This window comes from Mauremys reevesii, linkage group 10, assembly GCF_016161935.1.
Source record: "Mauremys reevesii isolate NIE-2019 linkage group 10, ASM1616193v1, whole genome shotgun sequence".
NCBI lineage: Eukaryota > Metazoa > Chordata > Testudines > Geoemydidae > Mauremys > Mauremys reevesii.
In genome coordinates, this window is record NC_052632.1 from 17,598,077 (window position 1) to 17,620,499 (window position 22,423).

A 22,423-nucleotide genomic window follows, 5' to 3' on the forward strand; every position below is an offset into this window, starting at 1 on the left:
AAGTAGAAGGAGCCAGAAACTGCTGTAGATAAGGGGCCATATGTAACTTATATTCCTATATAGTATTATGATGGGCAAATATAAAGCCTCTCCTCTAGTACAGTCATCTTACTGATGTCCATATTCTGTTTTTTATGGCTTCAAATCTGATTTGTATCTGCAAATCAAGGTATAGGATGTTAGTCTTTTATTTGCAATAACAAGGTTTTATACGTGCACGATTGGGGCATATTGTGATTAACTTCAATGGGCAGGATCAGGACTTGCAGTTTAATTACAGTTTAATTTATACGGCATTGCCGTATAAACAAAAATTGTTTCAGAAAATTGTACTCCAGCATTATCTTGTCATTTTCTACCACTCTTTGTTCCTTTCATGTTATGTGAAACCCATGACACTCAGAAACAGCCAGGCCGACAGCCAGGTAGATTTCTAACTAATTTAGCAAGTAAGGACAGGTTTTTTGACTTCCCCAACCCTATAGCAACCACAGTCACAACTCTCCCATTTATTGGAGCACCTTTAGTGCTACAGCTTTCTAATTATCCTGCAGTTTGGTTTCAGTCTCCTCCATCAGGAACACTCTGCTGTTGGGTTCTGTCAGCAGTTTACACAATAAGATGTGCTGGATATGGAGTATCTTTTTGAAGTGTACTACCAGTAGTGCCCTCAATAGATTTTTTTTTTGTACTTATCTATCACCATTTAACACTCATCATCCTGAGCTGAGATTCATGCGAGATTTGTTGGAACATCAGCTGCTCAGTGGGTACATCAAGGTGCCAAATTAATCACAGAAACAACGTCTTTGAGGCATGCACAGTCAGTATCCTCCCTCTATACCTCACTCCATTGTTCCCAACTTTGCAGTTATATTCTTTTAATTTTAATGTGCATATCCTGCCTGGAAATCTGTTTGAGAATTCCTGCTTGTTTCCCGTGCTACAGGAAAGTTGCCTATACGTGTCTCAGAACCAGTGCCAGCATTTTCTTCTTGCTTCCAAGCAACTGCCAGAGTAGCATAAATGTGTGCTGGAATGTGAACTTCAGTGTGTGCCAATGCCACAGAAATGAGGAACTGCGTGTACTGCATTGATGGGTCCACTTTAGAGGGAACAGTCATCCACATCACCAAAGCACCAGCATGCTTGGTAATTTCAGTAGAGACACCAAGGAAGTAGTATCGGAAGTAGTATCTTTTCTCTGGGTAACTAGTGGATTTGGTTCTCCTAGACTGCCAACCTTGCCTTTTATTGCTTTGGTGGGCTCTGTCCACCAATTCTAGTCATCAGAGAGGCTTGCAAAAGTTTTATGCTTTTACACAAAAAAACAAACAACAAAACCCAGACATTTTCTACAGCTGAATTTCTCCATAGTTTTGTGGCAAGAAATAAGCAAGCAGCCTTCTCTGCACTGAAGATTTAGAACTATAAAACATTTTTAAATGTTTCATTTCTAGAAGCACAAAACACACTCAAAGTCTAACATAAGAAACGGCTCATTTGTTTTCTTTTAAAATCTTGTGTATAAGTTTGTTCCCTAGCTGAGAACTTCTATAAGACATTTCAGCCTGTAGCAAGTTTTTTATAAACACTGACCAATAGGACTTATGATTGAAGTGACAGCACACCTTTAATTGTAACACCACTGGCACACCCCTGTAATCAAAAGCACGTTTGCTGCAGTTTTTAAGACTGTAAGTTGATATCTCCTTTGCTAAGCAGTGACTTTTATGCTTTCTAATGGTTTCTCAATTTAAAATGTTTTCCTATTCAAATCTGTAAAGATTATTATTTGAGTAGGGTGGAACCAATGAGCTATCTCCTCAGCTGGAGTAGGTCAGCATAGCACTGACTTCAGTGCAGCTATGTTGATTGCATAAAGCGTGATAACTTTAAGGAGCAGATAGAGTTTGCAGTGCACAGGAAACTGGGGTTCTCCAAAACATAAATTATGTTGATTTCTGTAACTTATTTGATTGAATGCCACATAAATTAACAATATTGAGTGTGGCTGACATTCACAAATCCCACTTAATCCCTATTTTGAGTTCTTAGCTGGGCCTTTCAGTACTGCGTAGGCCTTGTACTGTCCCTCAGCATATGAGTGTGCAGAGCGCCAGTTTAGTTTATACGAACTATCCTAATGGGCAAAGCAAGGCAACTCCCATAACAACATTTGAGTGGCAGGCAAAGGTCCCTTCTCTCTAAGGTAAAGTGTCTAGTCCTGGGAAACTGTAATTGGTGACTTGAGAATTTGATACTCTGATCCTGCATTGGGATTGTACTCAATCTGTTTCATAATACTCTGTGTGAGAGCACCCAGTAGCATGAAAACTGCGAACATCTGAGAGCAATTAGTGCCATGCCTCTCTGTGACAGTTCTCAGGCCAGCATGTGGTTAGCTGGGTGATAGTAGTGCATTGTAGATTTACTCCCAAGCTTGCTGCACACTAACTTTCTGTCTAGATAAGCCCTCTGAATGTGGGTTAAGATAATTTGGAGTAAGGCATTCTTGTTTGAGAAGAAGTCCATGCAGGAAGTTCCACATAGGAAATTATTCTAGAATAACTATTCCAGAATAACTCCCTGTGTAGACAAGCCCTTAGCTGCCTCAAATTCTCTCTCATGGTGTAACATCTTTCTGAGATTGACAACAGCCACATAACCTAACAAACAAAAACCAAAATATCTAGAATTGGCTCAGGTTCAACCTGATGATCAAAGATTGTTGCCACTGATGGCTGTTTGGTGAGCTACATGAAATGGGCTGACTATTTCCGTACAGGCCATGCTCATAACAGAACACAACATACCGTTGGTAGTCTCAGAAGAAAAACCCAGGATTGAACGGGCATAGAAACTGAACAATTGTCCTGCCCTCACAAAAGTTTCTTCTCATCGAGATCCGTTGGTGTGGGAAGAAACTTGTATTGCATATACTATTGTTTGTGCTGTATCAGGTGTGTGGGTTGATAAATATCTTGCCTCTAAAGGGCTGTCAATCTGGCACACTTCACAAGCATTAAATTCCTTTTAAAATGTAAATGGATGAGTCTGAAATAATAACATGCCTAGCACCAGAGTCACACTTACATGTGTTTTGAGTACTTCTAGTGGATAACAGTTAATTTAATATTGTGCTGCTTAATATTCCTTGGTAGCTATTGGTCTATTGTCAGTTCTGCCCCCCAGAATTAATAGTACCATACTGCCCATGTGGTCACTGCAAGCTGTTTAAAGTCACTTGTTTTTGCAGAAGACTGTAATATCTCAGTCTCCCTCTAAGAGCAGGTTTTTTTTAAAAAAAGTAAACATATCCATAAACATTTCAGTCTGCATCGTTTCTAGGAGCAGTACTCTGTGGTGTTATCTCTGATTCTTGGACTAACTTTTGGTAACTATGTAACATCATGAGTAATAATCTGTTGTTAACACACTGTGTCCATCAGAAATGTTTACTCTTAGAGTGACAGTTAACACATCTGGACTACATACTGTGTTTGATCTGAAATACCAGATGCCGTCTACTAGTAACAATGACAAAACCATGCTCTGCCTGAGCAGTTCAAAGCAAAAAAAAAAAAAAAAAAAAAAAAAATCCAGGGACTATTCTGACACTCAATTTTTTTTTAGTAAACTGCATTTGAAAGCAACAATAGTCTCTAGTGATGTATTTCGCTAACAGTTATTTTAATGCCCAACTTTAAAGCAATACTTAAAATATTTCAAAGTTAAGCCAGGAAAATTATTCTTCTGAAGGATCTAAATTGTATTTTTGTAATAGAGCTGGCATTATTTAGTGCATATAGTGTTTATCTTTACAGAGTAGAAAATTAATATAGTATGTTTAGTTAATATTGGCAGAGAGGTTGGGGCAGATGATGCTCCATTTTTAATTCAGATTAACTCCATTGGCATATGTGCAGTATATCGGTGTAAATCTAGAATAACCAATGGCGTGATTGTATCTTTCTGATCCCAGCAAGGACTCTCTGAGAGTGGATCACACCCTCCCAATATGTAAAGGAGACTCTGCCTCCTCCATGGCAAATACCCCCACATTCACCCCTCCCATGGATCTCAGAGGGTGTTCTGTGGGCCCATGGAATAGGGAAGGGAGCTAGGCCTGTGGGAGACACCATTTCTCCCCTACACGCACCTTGCCTTTGGAAATCACAGAGGAAAGATAATTTAGCCCCAACCTGTATTATCTTTCCAGTGGGCCCCCTTCACAGCAAACCTCGTTTCCTCACCCACACACATGCTCCCAACCAACCAGGGTAAATCTGTGAGGAAAAAAACCATGGATTTCCTCCCCTTCATACACTGCCTGTGACTTTTCTAGCAGGAGATGATGGTCAGGCCTAGAACAGGAACAAGATTTAGGCCCCCATCCAGAGTACCCTGTTCCAATAGCTGGATGTTTACCCTTTTAACATCAATGCAACAAAACACTAGGTAATAAAATGTGAAATCGTTAACAGAAAAAGTTGATGTCCATAGAAACAATCTTGAAATTTCAGATTAACATGCCCAATAAATTGTTGCCCAGGGACATGTCTGTTCCCACTCTCCCTCCCCCCCCCCATTAAAAAAATAACTATAGACACTTCAAAATGAGAGTTTATGTAACTAATCCCTTACAACGGTGTTTCCCAAACTTGGGACGCTGCTTGTGTAGGGAAAGCCCCTGGTGGGCCGGGCCAGTTTGTTTACCTGCCCCATCTGCAAGTCCAGACAATTGCAGTTCCCACCCCCAGTCTTTGAAGTGTCATATGAGAGAGAAAGAGAAAGACATAAGAAGGGGATAAGTTCAAAGATCACCTGAGTGAAGACATTTACACAGTCTACGAGGTCAGCTTTAGCAAGTGTGCCATGTAATGAATGCTGTGTGCATTGGAATAGTGTCAATGATGCATACATTTCTTGTTTAAAGTGCTGAGCGTCTAGGATAGTGCTGGATGTTCATTGTGTCTGGTGCTAAAAGGCAAGAAAGAGTACCCTCACGTGCCTATGAAAAATAGATACTGCATAACTGAAAAATGATGTGTAAGAAGGTGTGTTGTAAGACAAGAAAAGGAATTATTACATGGTGCTGTTTTGTTCTTGAGTCCACACTGAATGATCATCCAGGTTGGACAAACACCTCTCAGGGAAGTCTAGGTTTACTTGGTCCTGCCTCAGTGCAAGGGGCTGGAGTCAATGACCTCTCAAGGTCCCTTGCAGCCCTATGGTTCCCTGATTCTATCCTCTTCCCTAGAATGACTCCACCTTTAGACAATAATAATCATCCAAAGGATATTTAAGTAATAGATTTGTATGTTTTTGTCCTTTCAAAGCAGGATTCTTTGGGAGCCATAAAGGAGGTTCAAAGAGTCCTGTGGCACCTTATAGACTAACAGACGCATTTCCACTCCATAGTTGTGGTAATTATTGGGGGTGGGTGGGGGGAATAAAGTTGAAGGGATTTTTTTAAATTGGATATCTTATCTATTTTAGGTTTGTTGATAGCATAAGGTGATAGAAAGACTCAATCAAAGAGAAAAAAAAGACTAGTCTTGACTTAAGAGCAAATCTGGCATGACTTTTTCTTCTTTTTTTTTTTTAAAAAGCACCATTTCAAAATTAGTATTGAACTAAAACTGTGCAGTAATTAAAGACCGTAAACAGAAGTAATTTGTATAGGCTCTCCTGAAAACAGCTGAAGTAAGCACCTGTGTTGTAAATTGAGGCCATTGCAAATCTGTGGGCCTAACTGAATTCCTAACAGAGGTATCATTTGCTTGCTTTCCCTGAATAGGGATGTAGTCCTGGCACTGTTCTCTCAATCCTGGGGTCACAACTAGGTGTCAGGGTTTATGGAAACCCTGCCCTTCCCTGATTGCTGTAAGAGAGCTGAGACCCACTGCACTCGGACATGCTTTTGTGGTCGTATGGACCTACTGGAGGATTTGGGGTGGTACATACTGGAGGAAGCACCGTTATGTTACTGAGTATAGCCATCGCCATTCCTGTATGCTCTCTTCCATGCATTCTGCCTACTTTGTTCTCTGCAAGCAGCACATCTCCAGGAATTACAGTGTCTCTTCATGCAATCACTTCATGCAGTCACAGTGTGACTTTAAAACTAGTCTGGCCCTATATCTTCTTTCTAGTTTCAGAAAGCAGATATTTATGAGGAAAGTAAAGAATATTGCAAGTCTTATGAGCCTGAATCTCTACTGCCTGGCACCTTCTGTAGTCATTTACATGACATATAACAAACTGAGTAAGAAACAATGCCATTCTGTTTTCACAAAGTTTTATGCTCACTTTGCACAGGTAGTAAAGACTAGACCCACTGTAGAGCAATGGAGAAACAGGCTTATGATCTTTTTTTTTTCCCTCATAAAAATAACTCCTTCCATTTTGTAAAAGGGAATGATTGGGTGCAGACTAGCTGAACTACATACTAATTAATATAATATACCTGATAAATAAAGCTGATGGTTAGAAATGGCATTGGGAGAGTTACTAGATCAGGGACACACTGTAATAACAAGAGTATCACCTTTTTGGTGGCTTTATTTTATTTATATATAAAAATATAGTAACTTTTTATTCTAAACCAAACTGTCACAGCTTGTTGTTTCAGTCTTTGCTGTGGCTGGAACTTACACATGGTTTGGCATCTGTCACCTATGCAATCTCCTTTCAAACAAATGTAACATCAAGATATGCCCAGGGTGGTCAGCCACATTTGCCACCAACATTTGCTGACTGGATCTGATAGGTCATTCAGCAGCGTACCAGTATTGTAAGGGGGTCTGCCACTTCTTGAGCATCCCCTTGGGGCCAGCTGTGCCTCAGCAGTGCCCTTCTAGCAAAAGGCCTTCTTAAACACCACACAGCCTCTCCTTGTCTATTGGCCACCCCGTCTCAGGGGTCCAAGTTTATTCACACAAATAAAGCCCCAAAATAAAACTAAGTACCAAAACAGTCCATCAGTTTTACCCACTTCTCAGGTCACTCCCAGGGTTTTCTTGCCTGTAGTCTCAGCAGGGAAACCTTGCATTCCAGGTCTTTCTGCTGGTCCCTGTGCACTCTCAGCAGTCTCTGGTTCAACCTACTCCAAGGTGTTCCTGCTTTGGCAGGCTACTCCCACATGACCTGACCTGACTGGACTCTGTGGTTTCCAGACCCCCTGGTATCAGGGTCTTCCCTCCAACAGCCTTTCCTACTTTCTGCAGTTTCCCCTGTTTCCCCCTTCACTGTAGCCACCTGTTGCCCTTTACCTGATCCAACTCAGGTGTGCCTCTTGAGTAACGAGGCAAGGGCAAGCCATCCTGTTACAAGTGTGACATCTTAGTAGTCATAATTAGGCTTCAGAGTTCATCTTTGTTTGAAAGGAGCAATTCAGTAATGCTTTATGGTCAAAGATTGTATTGCATTATTTGTATTTGTTTAGCTTTAAAATAATTAAAGGACTCCTATCTAAGGCTCTGGGAACTGTTGCATCAGTAATAATATAATCTTGTAATGTTCCTATGAATTTAAAGATAAAATACCAGCAGCATGAAAGATTATACAGTGATATATACATCTTGCCATACATGTCCTTGTGATCGCCATTAGAATTCCAACTTGCTGGAATGAAAGTATCCCACAACCAATACCAGACAACAAGTTGTATACACACCGACTCATAGAATTGCATGTTTTGGGTGAGTGTTTGACCTTTTTTTCTTTTTTCTTTTCAAATTGTCTCTAGACATGAAAATAAAACAGTTGAGTTAGTGGAACTAATAAAGATTTTGGGGGAAGGAGGTTCTCCAAGGTACAAAGTTGAGCAAGAGTGTGTTTGTGAGTGTATGAGGCCTTTCTGTACTGCTACATGTTACTGCTCCAAAGGAGCAGAAAAAGAGCAGCTATTAATAATTATTTTTGAATATGCATACGTGTAAACTCCAACTATAAATCATATGATCAGTTCCTTTGTGGGCAAAGAGGACATTTTTGTCATGTTTGGTTAGATGTGATTTCTGCATGCAACCGTGTATTTTCATAAATTCAAATGACTCTACTTGTCTAAAGAGAGGTCTTTAATTTTCCATCTGGATTTGAGCAATTTGCACACAAAAGATCCATGGCAAAAAAAAATAGGTTGGTATTTTTATAAAGAAGGTTTACAGAAACCTGCATCTACACACTTCATTTCAGAAGATAAACATCTCCCTTCAGATCTGTTGTAGATAACAATTACGGAAGGCAGTTCGCCCACACATACTACAGTAGCTTAACTTTTTCAGAACAGCTTGTTTGAATAAAAACAAATGTTTCCCAATTGCTTAAATACATTACATATTAAATTAACAATATCTTGTTCTCACAAAATTTCTGTTTCTTTAAAATCATTGGGAGTGTACTGATGCAGTTGTATCCTGATAGCACCAACAACATGCTAAGCACTGTCCAAACATGTACCAAGACACATCTCTTGCCCTGAAGAGCTCACAGTTTCTTCACTTTATAAAGTAAAGGAATAGGTTTTGGTTTTACTAGGGTGTGTAATTCGACAGGAAGTTGGTGGTGATCTCAGCAAGGAATAATTGGAATGTATGCTGCCTTTTAAAAACTAATGAACACGTATATAAAGCTTTAAACATCAATGTTACAGTGTCAGGGTACTATGACAGCTAGACAGGATGATGTTTGATGCTGCATTAGAACCTAAACTAGAACAAAAAGCCATTTAATTTTCTCCTTCTTTTGGATTGTGGTTGTGTCACTGTTATTTTGTCCCCACCCCTGTCTGCAGTGTTGGCAGCCCTCTTGTGAATTTATCGCTATTTTGACCTCTGCTGGTACCAATCTTGCCATGATGCAAGAATCTCCAGCCTTGGAGCAATTTTGGGATGGGCTGAGGAAATGCCCTCTCAATTGGTTGCCTTCCCCTACTCCCCACCTCCTGGGGAAGAGTAGCCAGTTACAGCTGTTGCAGGTGGTAGACAGCACGCTCCTCTCCCTACTTTCAGAAGTAGAGACAAGGTTTAGGGTGGAGCCTCAGGAAGCAGCCAACACTATTCTCAAAATAGTGGAAGAGAGATCTCAGGGTGACTCTGCTTGCTCCTTCTCCAGTCCCCTCCTTTGAAAAATGGGCCAGTCTGTTCCCTGCAACCTCCCCACTCCCCCAGTCCCTGTGCTGCAAAACCAGGTCTGGGAAGCGGGAGAGGAGCTGCTTCCCTTTAACCTGGGAGAAGTGAAACAACACCGTTGCTACAGGAGAAGCAGCGGTTTGTTAGGGCAAGAGGCAAATGTGAAATTGTGGGGTTTATGGGGGTGTAGAATGGGCATGTACCTGAGGATGCAGAGTAGGTGTGGGGCTAGTGATAGAAAAAATCTGTTTGTCCAGTGAGTTTCCTATGTAAACCAACAAATCTTTATTTTCTTAAATCTGATATGGTCTTATCTGCTCAGGAGTTAACTTTTAAATGTCCAGGTATTCCTTCCAAAGAACCGATTGCAAGACTGACGCTTCCCAAGGCAGAAAAGTCCTGTTTATTATTTTGAGTTTAAACACTGAGGCAAAGCTGCTTTTTGTGGTCTTTTGGGCATAAATGGAACAGGTGTGTGACTGCCACAGACACAGGGGAGCCATGTCAAAGCACAGTTAAATCATTGTGAAAGATCAGTGTTCTTCCAAAGGTCTGGGTATTTACAGACAGAAACGTTTTAAGAAAGCTTTCTCTGAACTGGACTCCAGGTGATCTATAGAAAAGACTTTCTTTTAAGAACAGGCTTTCCATCAGCCTAATTGTGTTTGCCCAGTAAGAGCTACATCTTATCACTTACGTCTGGACAACCTGTTTGAAATGAGTGCTGCAGACTGTGAAGTGGCACTCTGCACTCCTGCACTGTCCTACGCTGATCCTTGGATGCTAAGAAGTTTTGATTTCTTTAAACCAGTCCCTCTGTGCGGACAAGGCAGATAGTTCAGTGGTAAATTGTTCTGTGTGTGCCAGGAAACACAGCACCCCACTAAAAGATTGTTAAATGGAAAAGAGGGAGGAGCTCCCAGGCAGCACGGAGCCAGCTGCTGCTGCTGGACTCCTTGCTGACCTGAACAGTACTGGCTGGGAGTGAAAGAATAGCTTGTATAACTCACTGGTTCTACCAAGTACATGGTGGTACACTGCAAATAAACTTTCTGTTCAGGTATTTTTGGAGTTCTGCCTCAAACCAAGTGGATAAGGAGCATTTACGGCTCTAGCAATAAAATTCTGCAGATGTTCATTTTGTGTGTGCCATGCTTAAAAGCAAAGTCATGTTATGCCTTGATCAGATTGACTCTGAATACATAGAAGTGTAACTCTGGGTTGGGATTTGTACTTTCAAAGCTATGTGTTGGTTTTTTTAAAGCACAAATAGTGAAAATCTTGAAGTCCCACATTAAGCCTTCCAAGTGACAAGAAGATGGTTTTCTTTGTAGGATTTAAATATCTGGATTAGGTCACTTAGCTCTTGTATAGCTGTAACCAGCCTCAACTTGTACTGTGGTGACACACATCTGCTGACTCGATGGATCAGCGCATTAAGCTTCAGGCTGACTGGTGGGCCATGCTTGAAAGACTTTTGGCATGTGCTGGTGCCTGTATTTTCCACCCTTGACTGAAAGCATATGCTTCATACAATTGAGACTGTGTTAGCATGTAGGTCTCAGGCAGCTTCCTACACATCTGGCAGAGCCTGGCCCTCCTTCCAGGTGAATCATCTCTCCTGGGAGGGTGGCTTGCAGCATTGTGGCATCTGCAGAGTGGCAGGAAGTGTCTGAATTCATCTGAGAGTGATTTTTATCTCCACATGCTTTTCCAATTTCATCAGACCCCTCATGCTACATTCCAAGTGACATGATTAAACCTGCCAAAGACAAAAAGAGGCTGATTGATAAAAATTATCTTTGACCCTTCACAATCTGTCATGGTTTAAGACAGCAGTCGTAATAACTGGCTGCAATAAGTGTTATGTAAAGAGAACCTGTGCATTCCTTGAATAATATTCTCTACTGCTGTTTGTGTTTAACCTCTTTGAATCAAGATTATTCCCTTGCTTTTTGTTTCCACCTTATCACCCACATTAACTTGTCATCAGAGAAACAGAAGAATGCACTGCACTTGATGTATAAACTTTAAACTGAAGTTTAAAGTGGCACTTTAAATACTCTGATTTCCATCACCTTGGTTTATTATTTTTAATATGCAAGCGTAAGGTATAGTAAATCCACAGACCAACAGCTAAGGATCAGTGTTCACAAAGAAGTTTAGGTATTTTACAGGGTAGTTGCATTTTAACAAGTAGCATGTGGATCTATTTCTCAGTCTGAAATGAAAATCCTTGAAAGAAGGCTCTAAATATACCAGGTATTGCACAGTGAGTGGGGCATTTTATAAGCATAGTGCATAAAAATATTTTCATTATTCAATATGCTGTACTAGTCCAGGTGCTTGGGTTACATTTCCTCCCAACCAAGCATCTGGTCTGGTATAGAAAACTACAAGAAAGGAAATTAACCCCTTCATATCTTCAGATGTATGATGGGTTGCAGCTTGCCTTTTGGGGGGTTCTGGGCTAACACCAGCAATGCCAGTGATAGAAATGAAAGTTCTGATGAAAATATATTTGAAATCTCTCCCTTTCTTTTGCATCCACCACAATTTTCATCCAGCTCAGAACAGAGACATCCTTTTCTCAAAGGGAAAAAAAAATAGTCAGACCACGAAACATTTAGAAGACTAAAAAAGTACAAGTGCCACATCTGTAGGGGTAACAGGCTATAGTGAAAAATTAGTAGACTAAATTCTGTTCTTGGTTACACCAGTGTAAATGTAGAGTAACTTTACTGACTTCCTTTGAATTACTCTGGACTAAAACTACTGTAGTGAGGGCAGAATCTGATCCACTACATTTTAAAGTGCACTTGGGGTCCTTCCGCTGTCAGTAACTGCTAAGCTCTTTTGAGATCCTTGGTTGAAATGATCTACATATTCTTCTGATGCACAAGATTATTAGAAAGATCAAGATGACCAAGCCTGAGCCATTCACAGCGCTCCAGACTGGCCCAGACAGCTGCAGTTTGCCTGTTGGGTGTACTTGGGGATGGACTCTCTGTGAACTTTCCCTCAAAGGCTAGCTGTGCGTGGGAGCATTCTGTATCCTGACTGGTGCCAAATCTCACCCTGATGGCTGGACGTGTGACAAGCAGAGATTACAAGTTATAGCTTTTTTTGAGAAAGTGGTAGATTCCCTTCTACCTAGCCGGAAATCCATGCTGGGGCTCATATTACACAGAGCGGGAGACACTTGCATTGCTGTTCCAGGAGAGTCAAGGCAACAAATAAATATTTGCTTGGCACATTGCTCCTAAAGGCTTGGTGGTTAGTATTCTCTAGAGCAGGGCCTTGCAGATAACTGCTACCACAACAAAGCACCTGGTCACTGAGTAGCCCCACCAGTGTTTGATATCTTACAGGTCCTTCTTCAAGATATTTTACAAAAGAATTGATATTACTTAGCATACTAATAGGGGCTTAGACATTATCATTTAAGGTAAAAATTGAACTCCAGGTATCCTCTTAGGAAGAATGATCTAGTTAATGTTGCCCCAGTCTGCTAGCAAGCAGCTTCTTTGGCATGCTGATAAAAGACCTGTTAAATTTAACTGTAGAACTAAATTTGTCATTCCCTCTATTCATCTTTTCCATTGGCTTTATTTTCATTTTTTCAGTTATCAGACAACTTGATTTACCCATTGTTGGCATCTCAAATATACTCGGCCAAGTTCGACAGTTCTACAATTTGTTCATTTTGTGTATTATTTGTTTGTAATTTAAGATGTTTATAAGAAATACTCCTACCTACTCTACTCGTATGTGCATTCAAAAACAACAACCAAAAAAACCCCAAAACCCTTTATGCTAGTTGTTAAGGTGCTACTGTGTCATTCCAAAGAAAGTTCTGTTGGGCCAAATGTGGCCCAAAGTATTAGAACACTTTACATGAAAGTTGAATTCAGGTTTTACTTTGCTGTTAAGATTTAAAATTGCCTGGAGTGTTCTAACAAATTACAAATTTGGGGTCTGCTTTTAATTGAATGTTGTTTACAAGTATCCATATTTCCACAGACCTTGAGGGAGGAGGGAGGTAACATAAATTGGTGCCATTTGAACCCTCTTGGTAACCCTTTTTCATTAGGGAGTTGCTGATAGGAACTGTCATTCGACAGCTATAAAGCCCAGAGCTCATAGATAGGCCATCTGGAAAGACTACAGCCAAAGCTAAATCTGAAGTCCACTGAGTTTTGGAGGGGAGGCAGGTGTGTGGAAGGAAAAAACTGTAGACACGGCTCTGAGGAGTATTTTGTCAAGGCTTTACAGTGCAGTAAGCAAATTAATAATACATCAGAATGAGCTGGTAGAAAATGTCCAGTCCACACCCTGATTGATACAACTGTACCTGATCTTTAGAAATGTTATAGTAACTAATATATATTGGAAATCATGCATAAGTTGATTAACGTCTAATTTTTTAATAGTGCCTATTGGTAACAGAGGTTTCTGTGTACTGACAATACTTCTTGTCATACAGTGTGTATCATAGTATTTCTTATACATACACAGTATTTCCCATATATGAAGGAATCCTCTAAGTAATCAAGGACATAAACAGAGGATATACTTACCAGAATTTTCACCTAAAAGCAATGAAGCAAGTGTAGCTAAAAGAATCTGTCTCCTTCATTTTTTCCATTAAATATTCTTCTGCTAACACAGCTATAGCTAAGATTATGTCAGCATTTCCACTTTCAGTATTTCTAACCCAGCCATAAAAGTTCACGCTGGGCTTAAACTTGGCTTACATATTAGTTTGGCAGCTTTATAATGGTCAGTTGGCCCGGGGGGGAACGGGGACAAAAGATGAGAAACCCTATACAAATGCAACCTTAAGATTGCACAGTTAAAAATATTAAGGTCAAGAAATGCTAAGGTTTAAGTCTGTACATCACTATCATCCCACACATGTTGCACATATGTAGTAGTTCCTAGCTAAAGTCATAGCTTGACAGGTTATTGATTTTGAAGTAAAAATGAATATCATAAAAAATACAAACTGTGCAATCAGGGCAAGTTAATGCTGCTGTAGGAAAGTTAAATTTTGCATTTCCCGAGAAGTAATTTTAACTGTAACCTTAAGCCTGCATAATGTAGGGGGGAGTTGTACTTAATTTCTTTGAATTTATTTTTTTTAAGGAAGAAGTGAAAAATATTGCTTGTGCAAAGCAATGTCAGCAGGAAGCTTTGTAGTACACATCTAATTTATGAGATGTGAGAGGGTGTAGTGGGGTCTGCTGCACCCTGTGTGCCCACTCAAGGCCAGGGGCGCCTCTGTACTGCCCTGATAACAACTGCTCCTTCAAAGGGCTTCTTAAATGCCACAGAGGCTTTTCTTGTCCATTTGGCCCGTTTTTCCAGGGGTCTGAGCTTTATTCACCTAAATAAAGCTCCAAAATGAAACTCAAGGTCCAAAAACGCAGTCCATCCATTTTACCTTCTTGTCAGGTCACTCCCACTCGCTGTAGTCTCACTGTACATGTTCCAGGTCTTTTTGCTGAAGCTTGCTCATTCCAAGCAGTCTCCAATTCACTCTACTCCCAGGCCTTCCTGCTTTGGCAGGTCACTCCCAGCCCCTGGCTGGAGCATTCACTTTCTGGCTTTTGCCTCCAACCCTCCTGCTGTCAGGGTCTTCCCTACAGAAATCTTTCTTGCTTCCCCCTTCACTACACCTATGTGCTGGGAATTATCCTGCGCTTGCCCCAGTGTGGCTCATTCTGTAATCTGGGTTGGCTAGCCCCAGCCTTAATGGGGAAGCCACTTGGCTATAGAGGAGATGGAGGCAATTCACACCTCATAGGGGTTGAGTAGTGTGGGTCAGGGGTAAATTACAACCTTTGCTACAATTGCAGTTTTTCTGGAATTTTTTTCTACAAGATTGGGTTAACAGGGCAGCCGCCCTGCCTCTTCAAATTGAGTTTAGTCCTTCTGCCATTGAAGTCAATGGCAAAAATCCCATTGATGTCGATTAGGGCAGGACTGAGCCCACTGTTTTGGCTGTATCTGAGCATTAAAAAGGTGTGTGCTTTTTAAATACTAGAGAGCCTGGAATTAGTGGGATTTTGCAGAATAAAACAAATATTGTAGAGATACCCTAACCTTCTTGATCTGCCATTTTTTCTCCTGTCCTTGATGTTAAGGCAGTGGTTTTATGGAGAACTTTGCTATGTGTTCAGCTGAGACCCACAATGTCTTGCAAAATATCACTTCAGCATCCTGGCATCAGCAGTCAGTTTTAATACCTGCCTGAACCCCCCTGGTAGGGCCAGGAATGGAGAATGCATAGTGTGATCTTACACAGTGGGCAGGGCTTTGTTACATTGATTAAAAACTCATTCCGGAGCGTACCAAGGGGTGTTTTTTCTGTCACTTTGATAACTTTAACCATCACACTAATTTTTATAACTAATTCCCAGATGTACCTCCTCCTCTTTGACGACTATTCACATGCCACCTCCCAAAGCACAATTATCTTGCTGATATAGAATGATGTAAGGAATATACATACCAGGCTAGTGACAGTTGCTTTAAAGAGTTTGTCAAAACCTTTTTTTTTTTTTAAGACGCTCGAGCATGAATTTGAAGTTCATGCACGTAAGAGTATAATAACAGTAGCCTCACTTGGGCCTTGTCCAAACTTTCCCTACAGAGCTTGGGAAGAACTCCTCTGGGCTGGATTTGTGTTTCATCAACTTCTGCTTTAACTGAGACAAGGGACACAGTTTCAGAGTAAACCAACAGAAGGTATTAACAGGGCCCTTTGGGCAACGTGAAAGAGTGCCTCAGTCCTTCTGTCTCTTGAGAATCTGAACACCAACTGAATTGTCTCACTTCGTTTTCCCTTGCGGGAATGCTTAGCCTTACAAACACTGCTTAGGCTTACAGGTATATTCCCACCAATTAAAGAGGAGAGGTTCCTTACAAGTTCTGCCAATGCACCCACCTAGCTTCAACATTGCCAAATATAATAAACGGTGTCAAAGTGTGTGGTGGTTTTGGGATCTGTTCCAATGGGGACCAAGATGAGATGATCACACCCATACTCACAATCTTAACTATCCATAAAACTAGATCCTTGTGTATTCCTACAGAATAAACTTGGGGCCATATTCATCAAATTAGTGGAGTTTCACCAGGAATGCTTTTGGCTTAGTGTTTTATAGACTATTTTTCCCACTGGCACAGTACTACCTACAGAGTGACCTACAAGGCAACATTGAGATCTGTATTAGGTTTAGTTTAGGTCTTGGGCCTGAGTTATGAAGCCAAATCAGATTTTGGGTTCAGATTTGACGTCACTAAAACTTCACAAAGTCTTCTTGTTATATTTGAGCTGCAAATGGCAGAGATTTTATAAGGTCTTCCAAGATTGCCCTGCATCTGAACCAAAAAATAGGTGCCTTCTAATCTTGGATCCAGTCAAACCCTGAAGCCAGAGGTTTGGATTTGGAGGAAGAATTGAATCCAAACTCCCCTTAAATTTGAAGGGGGTTAGATTCAGAATTCTGATTTTGGGCTAGCTCTAGTAATAATCTACAACTGTGCTAAGAGCACAGTAAAGCCTAACTACTATTAGCATATTTCTAAGCTCCTTTTCATATCTTGCCAAATGGGAGCTTCTGCACAGCAATAATACAGTTGGCATAGTGGATATGCATTGATGTTTTTGTCGCTCTGTGACCACTGAGAAATGAGGACAGCTGTAAAACACTGCTCTACTCCGCTTCCAAAGCATTTGAGTGATTCAGCGTTTTTCCAGTAAAAAAACAGGTACCCTGCTTAATCTGATCATACATTAAGCACTACAATAGAACATAAGACATAAGGCTGCCATGGGAATGAACCTTCTCTGGCCAAGTGCTATACTGGTCTCATTTTGGTACAAAGGGAAGGCAGTGGGTCCTTTCTACAGGTGTGACCTCTCTTCTCCCTGGCAGAAGCCCTGTGCCCTGGTGTGGATCGACAGAAGCCAACATAGTAGCTCAGGGGGGAATTTAGCCCACTGGCTTTCTGTGGGGAGCTGACTCCAAGTTGCATGAAAACTACAACCTGGTTCTCTTATTATTTTAAACTCTCCCAAATGTTTAAAATTTCATTTTTCTGTGAAACAGCATTCAAGGTAAGTACTCAGTCCCCTAGCATGGACTAGAGCTATAATTAGAGAGGAATAATAATAATTTACACTGTCAGCACTGTTCACCTGAGGATCTCAAGGTAATTTAGAAAAAATAAAGTAAGCCTTACAACAGCCCTATGAGATGGGTAAGATTGTTGTATTCATCTCGCCTGTGGGGACACTAAAGCACAGAGAGGCTTAAGTGACCTGCCCAAGGTCACATGGTAAGTCCATGACAGAACCTGGAGTCTAGTTCCCTGCTGTGACAATGAGAGAATACTGAGGCCACCTTGCCACTGTGTCCCAAAATTATTGTTTTTCAGTCACTGGACAACATTGGGGCAGTCCAGATTGGATTAAGGCATAGACCCAATGGGCCTGTGCTTAGGGCCCAGCTCCTGGCATCATGCAATTACCTCAGAATGGCAGCCCCCCGTGGTGTCCATGCTGGGTCAACAGGAGATGCTCTCCCATCGACTTTCCTTATACTTCTCATTCTGGTGGAGTACCGGAGTCGACAGGAGAGCAATCGGTGGTCGATTTAGTGGGTCTTGATCAGCTAAATCGACCCCTGGTGGATCGATCACTGTGTGTCGATCCCCGGTAAGTGGAGACAAGTCCTGAGACAATAGCTCTGAGAGGAGTGATAGTACCTATGCAACTCAATGGGGCGTTAACACCAAGACTCATTGCCTCAGAAGTCAGCACTAGGGAGGAGAGCCACAGGGCAGACAACTGCACAAGCTGAATGAAAACAGAGTCATAATCTGTTCTAGGCTTATTAGAAAGGGGGGGGGGGATAGACTTGCTACGTCGTGTAGAAACTGCAGTGTCAATCCCAGCAGAGAACTGTGTGTGTGGCAGGAGTAGAACTGTGTAACAGGCTTAGCCAACCCACCCAGGCAGATACATCTGGGCTACTGGGGCATGTACTGGGAGCTACTGCAGCTGCCCCTGCCTCTCAGCAGAGGGAAGGGAGAGAGGGACCACTGCTGCCACTCTGGGAGCAGAAGGGAAGCACTATACCTCTACCCTGCCTCTTTGGGAGGGGCAGAGGGACCCTCTGTCACTGCCACTCCAAGTAGGAGCCAAAGCCACATGTCCTGGTGTGTCTTGAGCCTAGGATTCCTTAATCCGGCCCTGAGGGTGGTAAGGGTGCATGTTGCCACCTGGAATCACCTGCACACCTGGCCGTGATGGAGTCCTGCCCCTCCACTGGGGTACAAGAAGGGGAAGGCTCCCATCCACTTGCCCATCTGCAGCAGGTTGTGTGCTCGCTGGCCCTGTGTATCCACCAGTGTTTGGAAGTTAGAAATAGGAACATTTGGATAGAAAAATAGACACACACCTTTTCTCACCACTGAAATGCATGAGAAGGATAGAGAGGAAACAAGGTAAATATTTTGCTTTTATAAAACAATTGCACTCTCCTTCCTAAATAGGGCTGGCTGGCTCATGCTCACTTACTGCATCCTTGCTAACTGCCTGGGAAACCGCTTCCTGCCAACTCTGTGCCTGACATAATTTATGTCGGAAGCAGAATTGGTTGGGGCAAGTTTGTGATTGTAGCTGGCATTTCTGCCATGCCTCATGTTGACTGCAGTCTCTCCCTGCATCCCCGGTGTCTGAACACATTATATACGTTGCAGGAGGAAAGCCTCAGAAGTCAGCACTAGGGAGGAGAGCCACAGGGCAGACAACTGCACAAGCTGAATGAAAACGGAGTCATAATCTGTTCTAGGCTTATTAGAAAAGGGGGGGGGGGGGAAATAGACTTGCTACGTATCGTGTAGAAACTGCAGTGTAAATGCTGCCTAGCAGAGAAACGATTTGATCAGTGGAAACATTAGCAAAATATAACTGCTGATGTATGATTCCTGCAGAACTAGAATACAGATCGTTATACTGATGGTGCTATTAACACACATTTTGTTATAATAGGCTAACCTATTTAAAGGACTATAGGGAACTGAAATGGCTGTTGCAGTTTGCAGTGGGATTATATTAATGCCATTAATAATATTTGGCTGAAGTGCTACCCAGCTACTGTAGATTGCCATTTTTTTTCGTGTAACCTGCTCCCTCCCCACCATGGAGTCACAGTGGAACTGTCCTTTATTATTACAGACAACATGAAAGCGAATGAGGCAGCCTCTACTCAGGTTGAGATGGAGTTATGCCAGTAAAGATTTCCTGGTCCTAATCCTCCTTCTGTTTGAAGTCAATGGGAGTTTGGTATTGACTTCAGTGGCAGCAGGTTGAGGTCCACTACTGAGTTCTTCTAAGTGCATGGACAACAAATTCAGATACAGAGCAGGGTGGAACTGGAATTTCTGTTCTGTGGGAAATTCCAGAACTTCAGAACTTGTTCTGAATGGGAATGAAAAAACAAAATTTTGAAACTTCCTGCAAAATTAAAAATGTTCATGCAGGACCATCAAATCATTTCGTTTTGATAGTGTTGAATTGTTTAAAAAATGTCAATATGTTTCATTTTAACTTCCATATTAAAATATAAAATTTATTTATATATATATATATATAAATATATATTTATATATATATATATGTTTATATATAAAAACATTAGAATTTAGTTTAAAATAAGTCTAAAACTATATGAAATAATGAAGTCAAAACTAAATGTTTTAACCTTATCAAAATGAAACATTTTTGACATTATTGAAATGATTCATTTAGATAATGCAATTCTAGGATGTATCAGGCAAAGTATTTCCAGTAGAGAGGGAGAAGTATTAATGATGTTGTATAAACCACTGGTAAGACCTCATTTGGAATACTGTATACAGTTTTGGCTGCCTGTGTTCAAGAAGGATGAACTGCATTTGGAACAGGTGCAGAGAAGAACTGTTAGGATGATTGGAGTATGGCGATCCTGTCTTATGAGAGGAAACTGGAAGAGCTTGTCTTTTTTTTGTCTAGCAAAAAGAAGGCTGAGAGGAGATATGCTTGCTCTCTATAAATATACTGGGGGTTTAATACCAGGGAAAGTGAAGAGCTGTTTAAGCTAAAGGACAACCCTGGCACAAGAACAAATGGGTATAAACTGACAGAGAACAAATTCAGGCGGGAAGTTAGAAGAAGGTTCCTAACCATCAGAGGGGTGAGGTCTGGAACAGCCTTCCACAGGAGTGTGGGAACAAACAACTTAATTAATTTCAAGAGAGAGGTGGTTAAATTATTAATGTGATTGTAGGATGGAGTTGCTTGTAATTGTAGGGGGCAGGGCTCAACAGCCCTAGGGCTCAGCTTTGGTTTGTGTCTGTGTTTGTTCCTAAAAGCTCATGCTTTAAGCTTTCAGCCAGACATCTGCAGGAGTCATGAAGGGATTTTTTCCTCCCAATGTATTCTGGGATTTTTTTTTTAATTTTTCCTTCCTTTGAAGCATTAGGAATGGCCACAGCTGGAGATAGGGCATAGCATGAGATGGGCTAGGACTCTGATGTGCTACTGAGAATTCTCTCTCTCAGGTGCGGGGCTGAGTGGTTCTTCCTCACATGCTCAGGGTCTTACTGATCGCCATATGTAGGGTCAGGAAGCAATTTTGTCCCAGGTCAGATTGGCAGTGATGTTGGGGGAGTTTTGCCTTCCTCTGCAGCTTGTGGGTGCAGGTCACCTTGCCATGATTATCTGGATATATCTCAGTTAATCATTTCCTTCTCATTGTGGGTACCTCAGGCATGGGTGAACCTTAGTCCCTCCTATTCTTTACCTATGGCACATAATAGTCTAGTGTTCTGTGGGCTTTAATACTTATGTCTAATTTTGGTTGTTGGTTTAGTGTGGGGGAGTTGGGTGATGCTGGTGGCCTGTGATATACAGGAAATCAGACTAGACGATGTAGTGGTCCATCCTGGCCTTAAACTCTGTACCTGTCTGACTCTTTCACATTGAAAATTTAGTTGAAATAGACGTGTTCCCGCAAAATGATTTGATTTTTGACTAAATTGCATTTTTCGAAGGAAAACTATTCTGTCAAAAATTGGTTTTGGCCAGCTCTAGCCAGATACTTTAAAATAGATAAACGCTTTGACTGAATTTTATTGCTCATGAAAATGAGAAGAATTGATAGTGGCTAGGTTCAAGACAAAACGCTGCCAGACTGTGCAAAGATTTCCACACAGCTCTGTTAAGTCCTGATCCAGAGACCATTCAGTTCAGTAAAAAGACACTCTCATGACTAAAGTGGGCTTTGGATCAGGCTCTCAATGTCTCAGTCCAGCCTAGCAGCAGTCTTGCTGTCCTATGCCTGGGCTTATTTAAACAAGACTGCTCAATTTGAAATTTCCTCAGACACTGGTGATTTTGTGATGTAGACAAATGCCCACTAGGAACTAAAGGGAGTTAATCAAACTCACTTCACATTTGACCCAAGCTTTCAAAGAGGGAAAGGCTGGTGTATTAATCCATTAGGCCACCAGCCCCTCAGTACAAGCACATGTATGCTACTGTATTAAATATCTAAAATATGATGTTCCTGTGCGGTATTTTTGCAGAACTAGTACAAAGTTCCATAATGAATTCCCATGAAAATTATCAGAGGGGTAGCTGTGTTAGTCTGGTTCTGTAGATGCAGCAAAGAATCCTGTGGCATGAAAATTAGAGGGGAGTTAGATGGTCAAACAATTACACAATTCAGAATTGGAGCCCTGGTCTGAATTTAAAGCCAGGTCCTGTCTTTTTAATAGACTGACCCAAAACTCGAGATCTGACTCACTCAGGACTTTGGGAATAGGAAGGAAAGTGGTGGAACATGACTTTGAATTTTGCACTCTAGTCCCTTCTTTGCTTTGGACTATAAAGTTATATTTCTTTGTCAGAAAGCAAAGTCCCTTTGAGAAATCCAGTTTGTAAACCTGCATGTAGTTTCTTCAGGTGGGTTGTTAACAAGGAAACTTTAAAATTCTATCACGAGTTTTGGACTGTGATGATATTATTGTGTGTATATATAGGTTGTTTTTGGTTTGTGGTTTTTTATTTTTGGTTTCCTGGATATACCTTGAAGTATATGGGAATGGGGAACTCAATAGGAAAATTCAGTGACTGGCATAATTCTAAATCTAAACTGAAAAGCAGAATTCAACTACAGGCAGATGTTTTTTATACTGCAGGATTTTTGCTGCCTTTTATGCTAAATGAG

General features: G+C 41.2%; 1 protein-coding gene across 2 annotated transcripts in view; it reads left to right on the forward strand.

Annotated features, from left to right (window-relative positions):
* The window catches only part of BNC1 (basonuclin 1), an 86,117-nt gene that overhangs the window by 17,678 nt on the left and 46,016 nt on the right, over positions 1 to 22,423 (forward strand). The window contains exon 1 of one of the 2 annotated variants that reach the window (XM_039490179.1): positions 7,615 to 7,706. The exons of the other annotated variant lie outside the window; for it this stretch is intronic. Coding sequence (XP_039346113.1) covers positions 7,698 to 7,706 — 9 coding nt within the window. The 5' untranslated portion in view covers positions 7,615 to 7,697. Of the gene's footprint in view, positions 1 to 7,614; positions 7,707 to 22,423 lie in introns of those variants that run through there. 2 annotated transcript variants of the gene reach the window in all.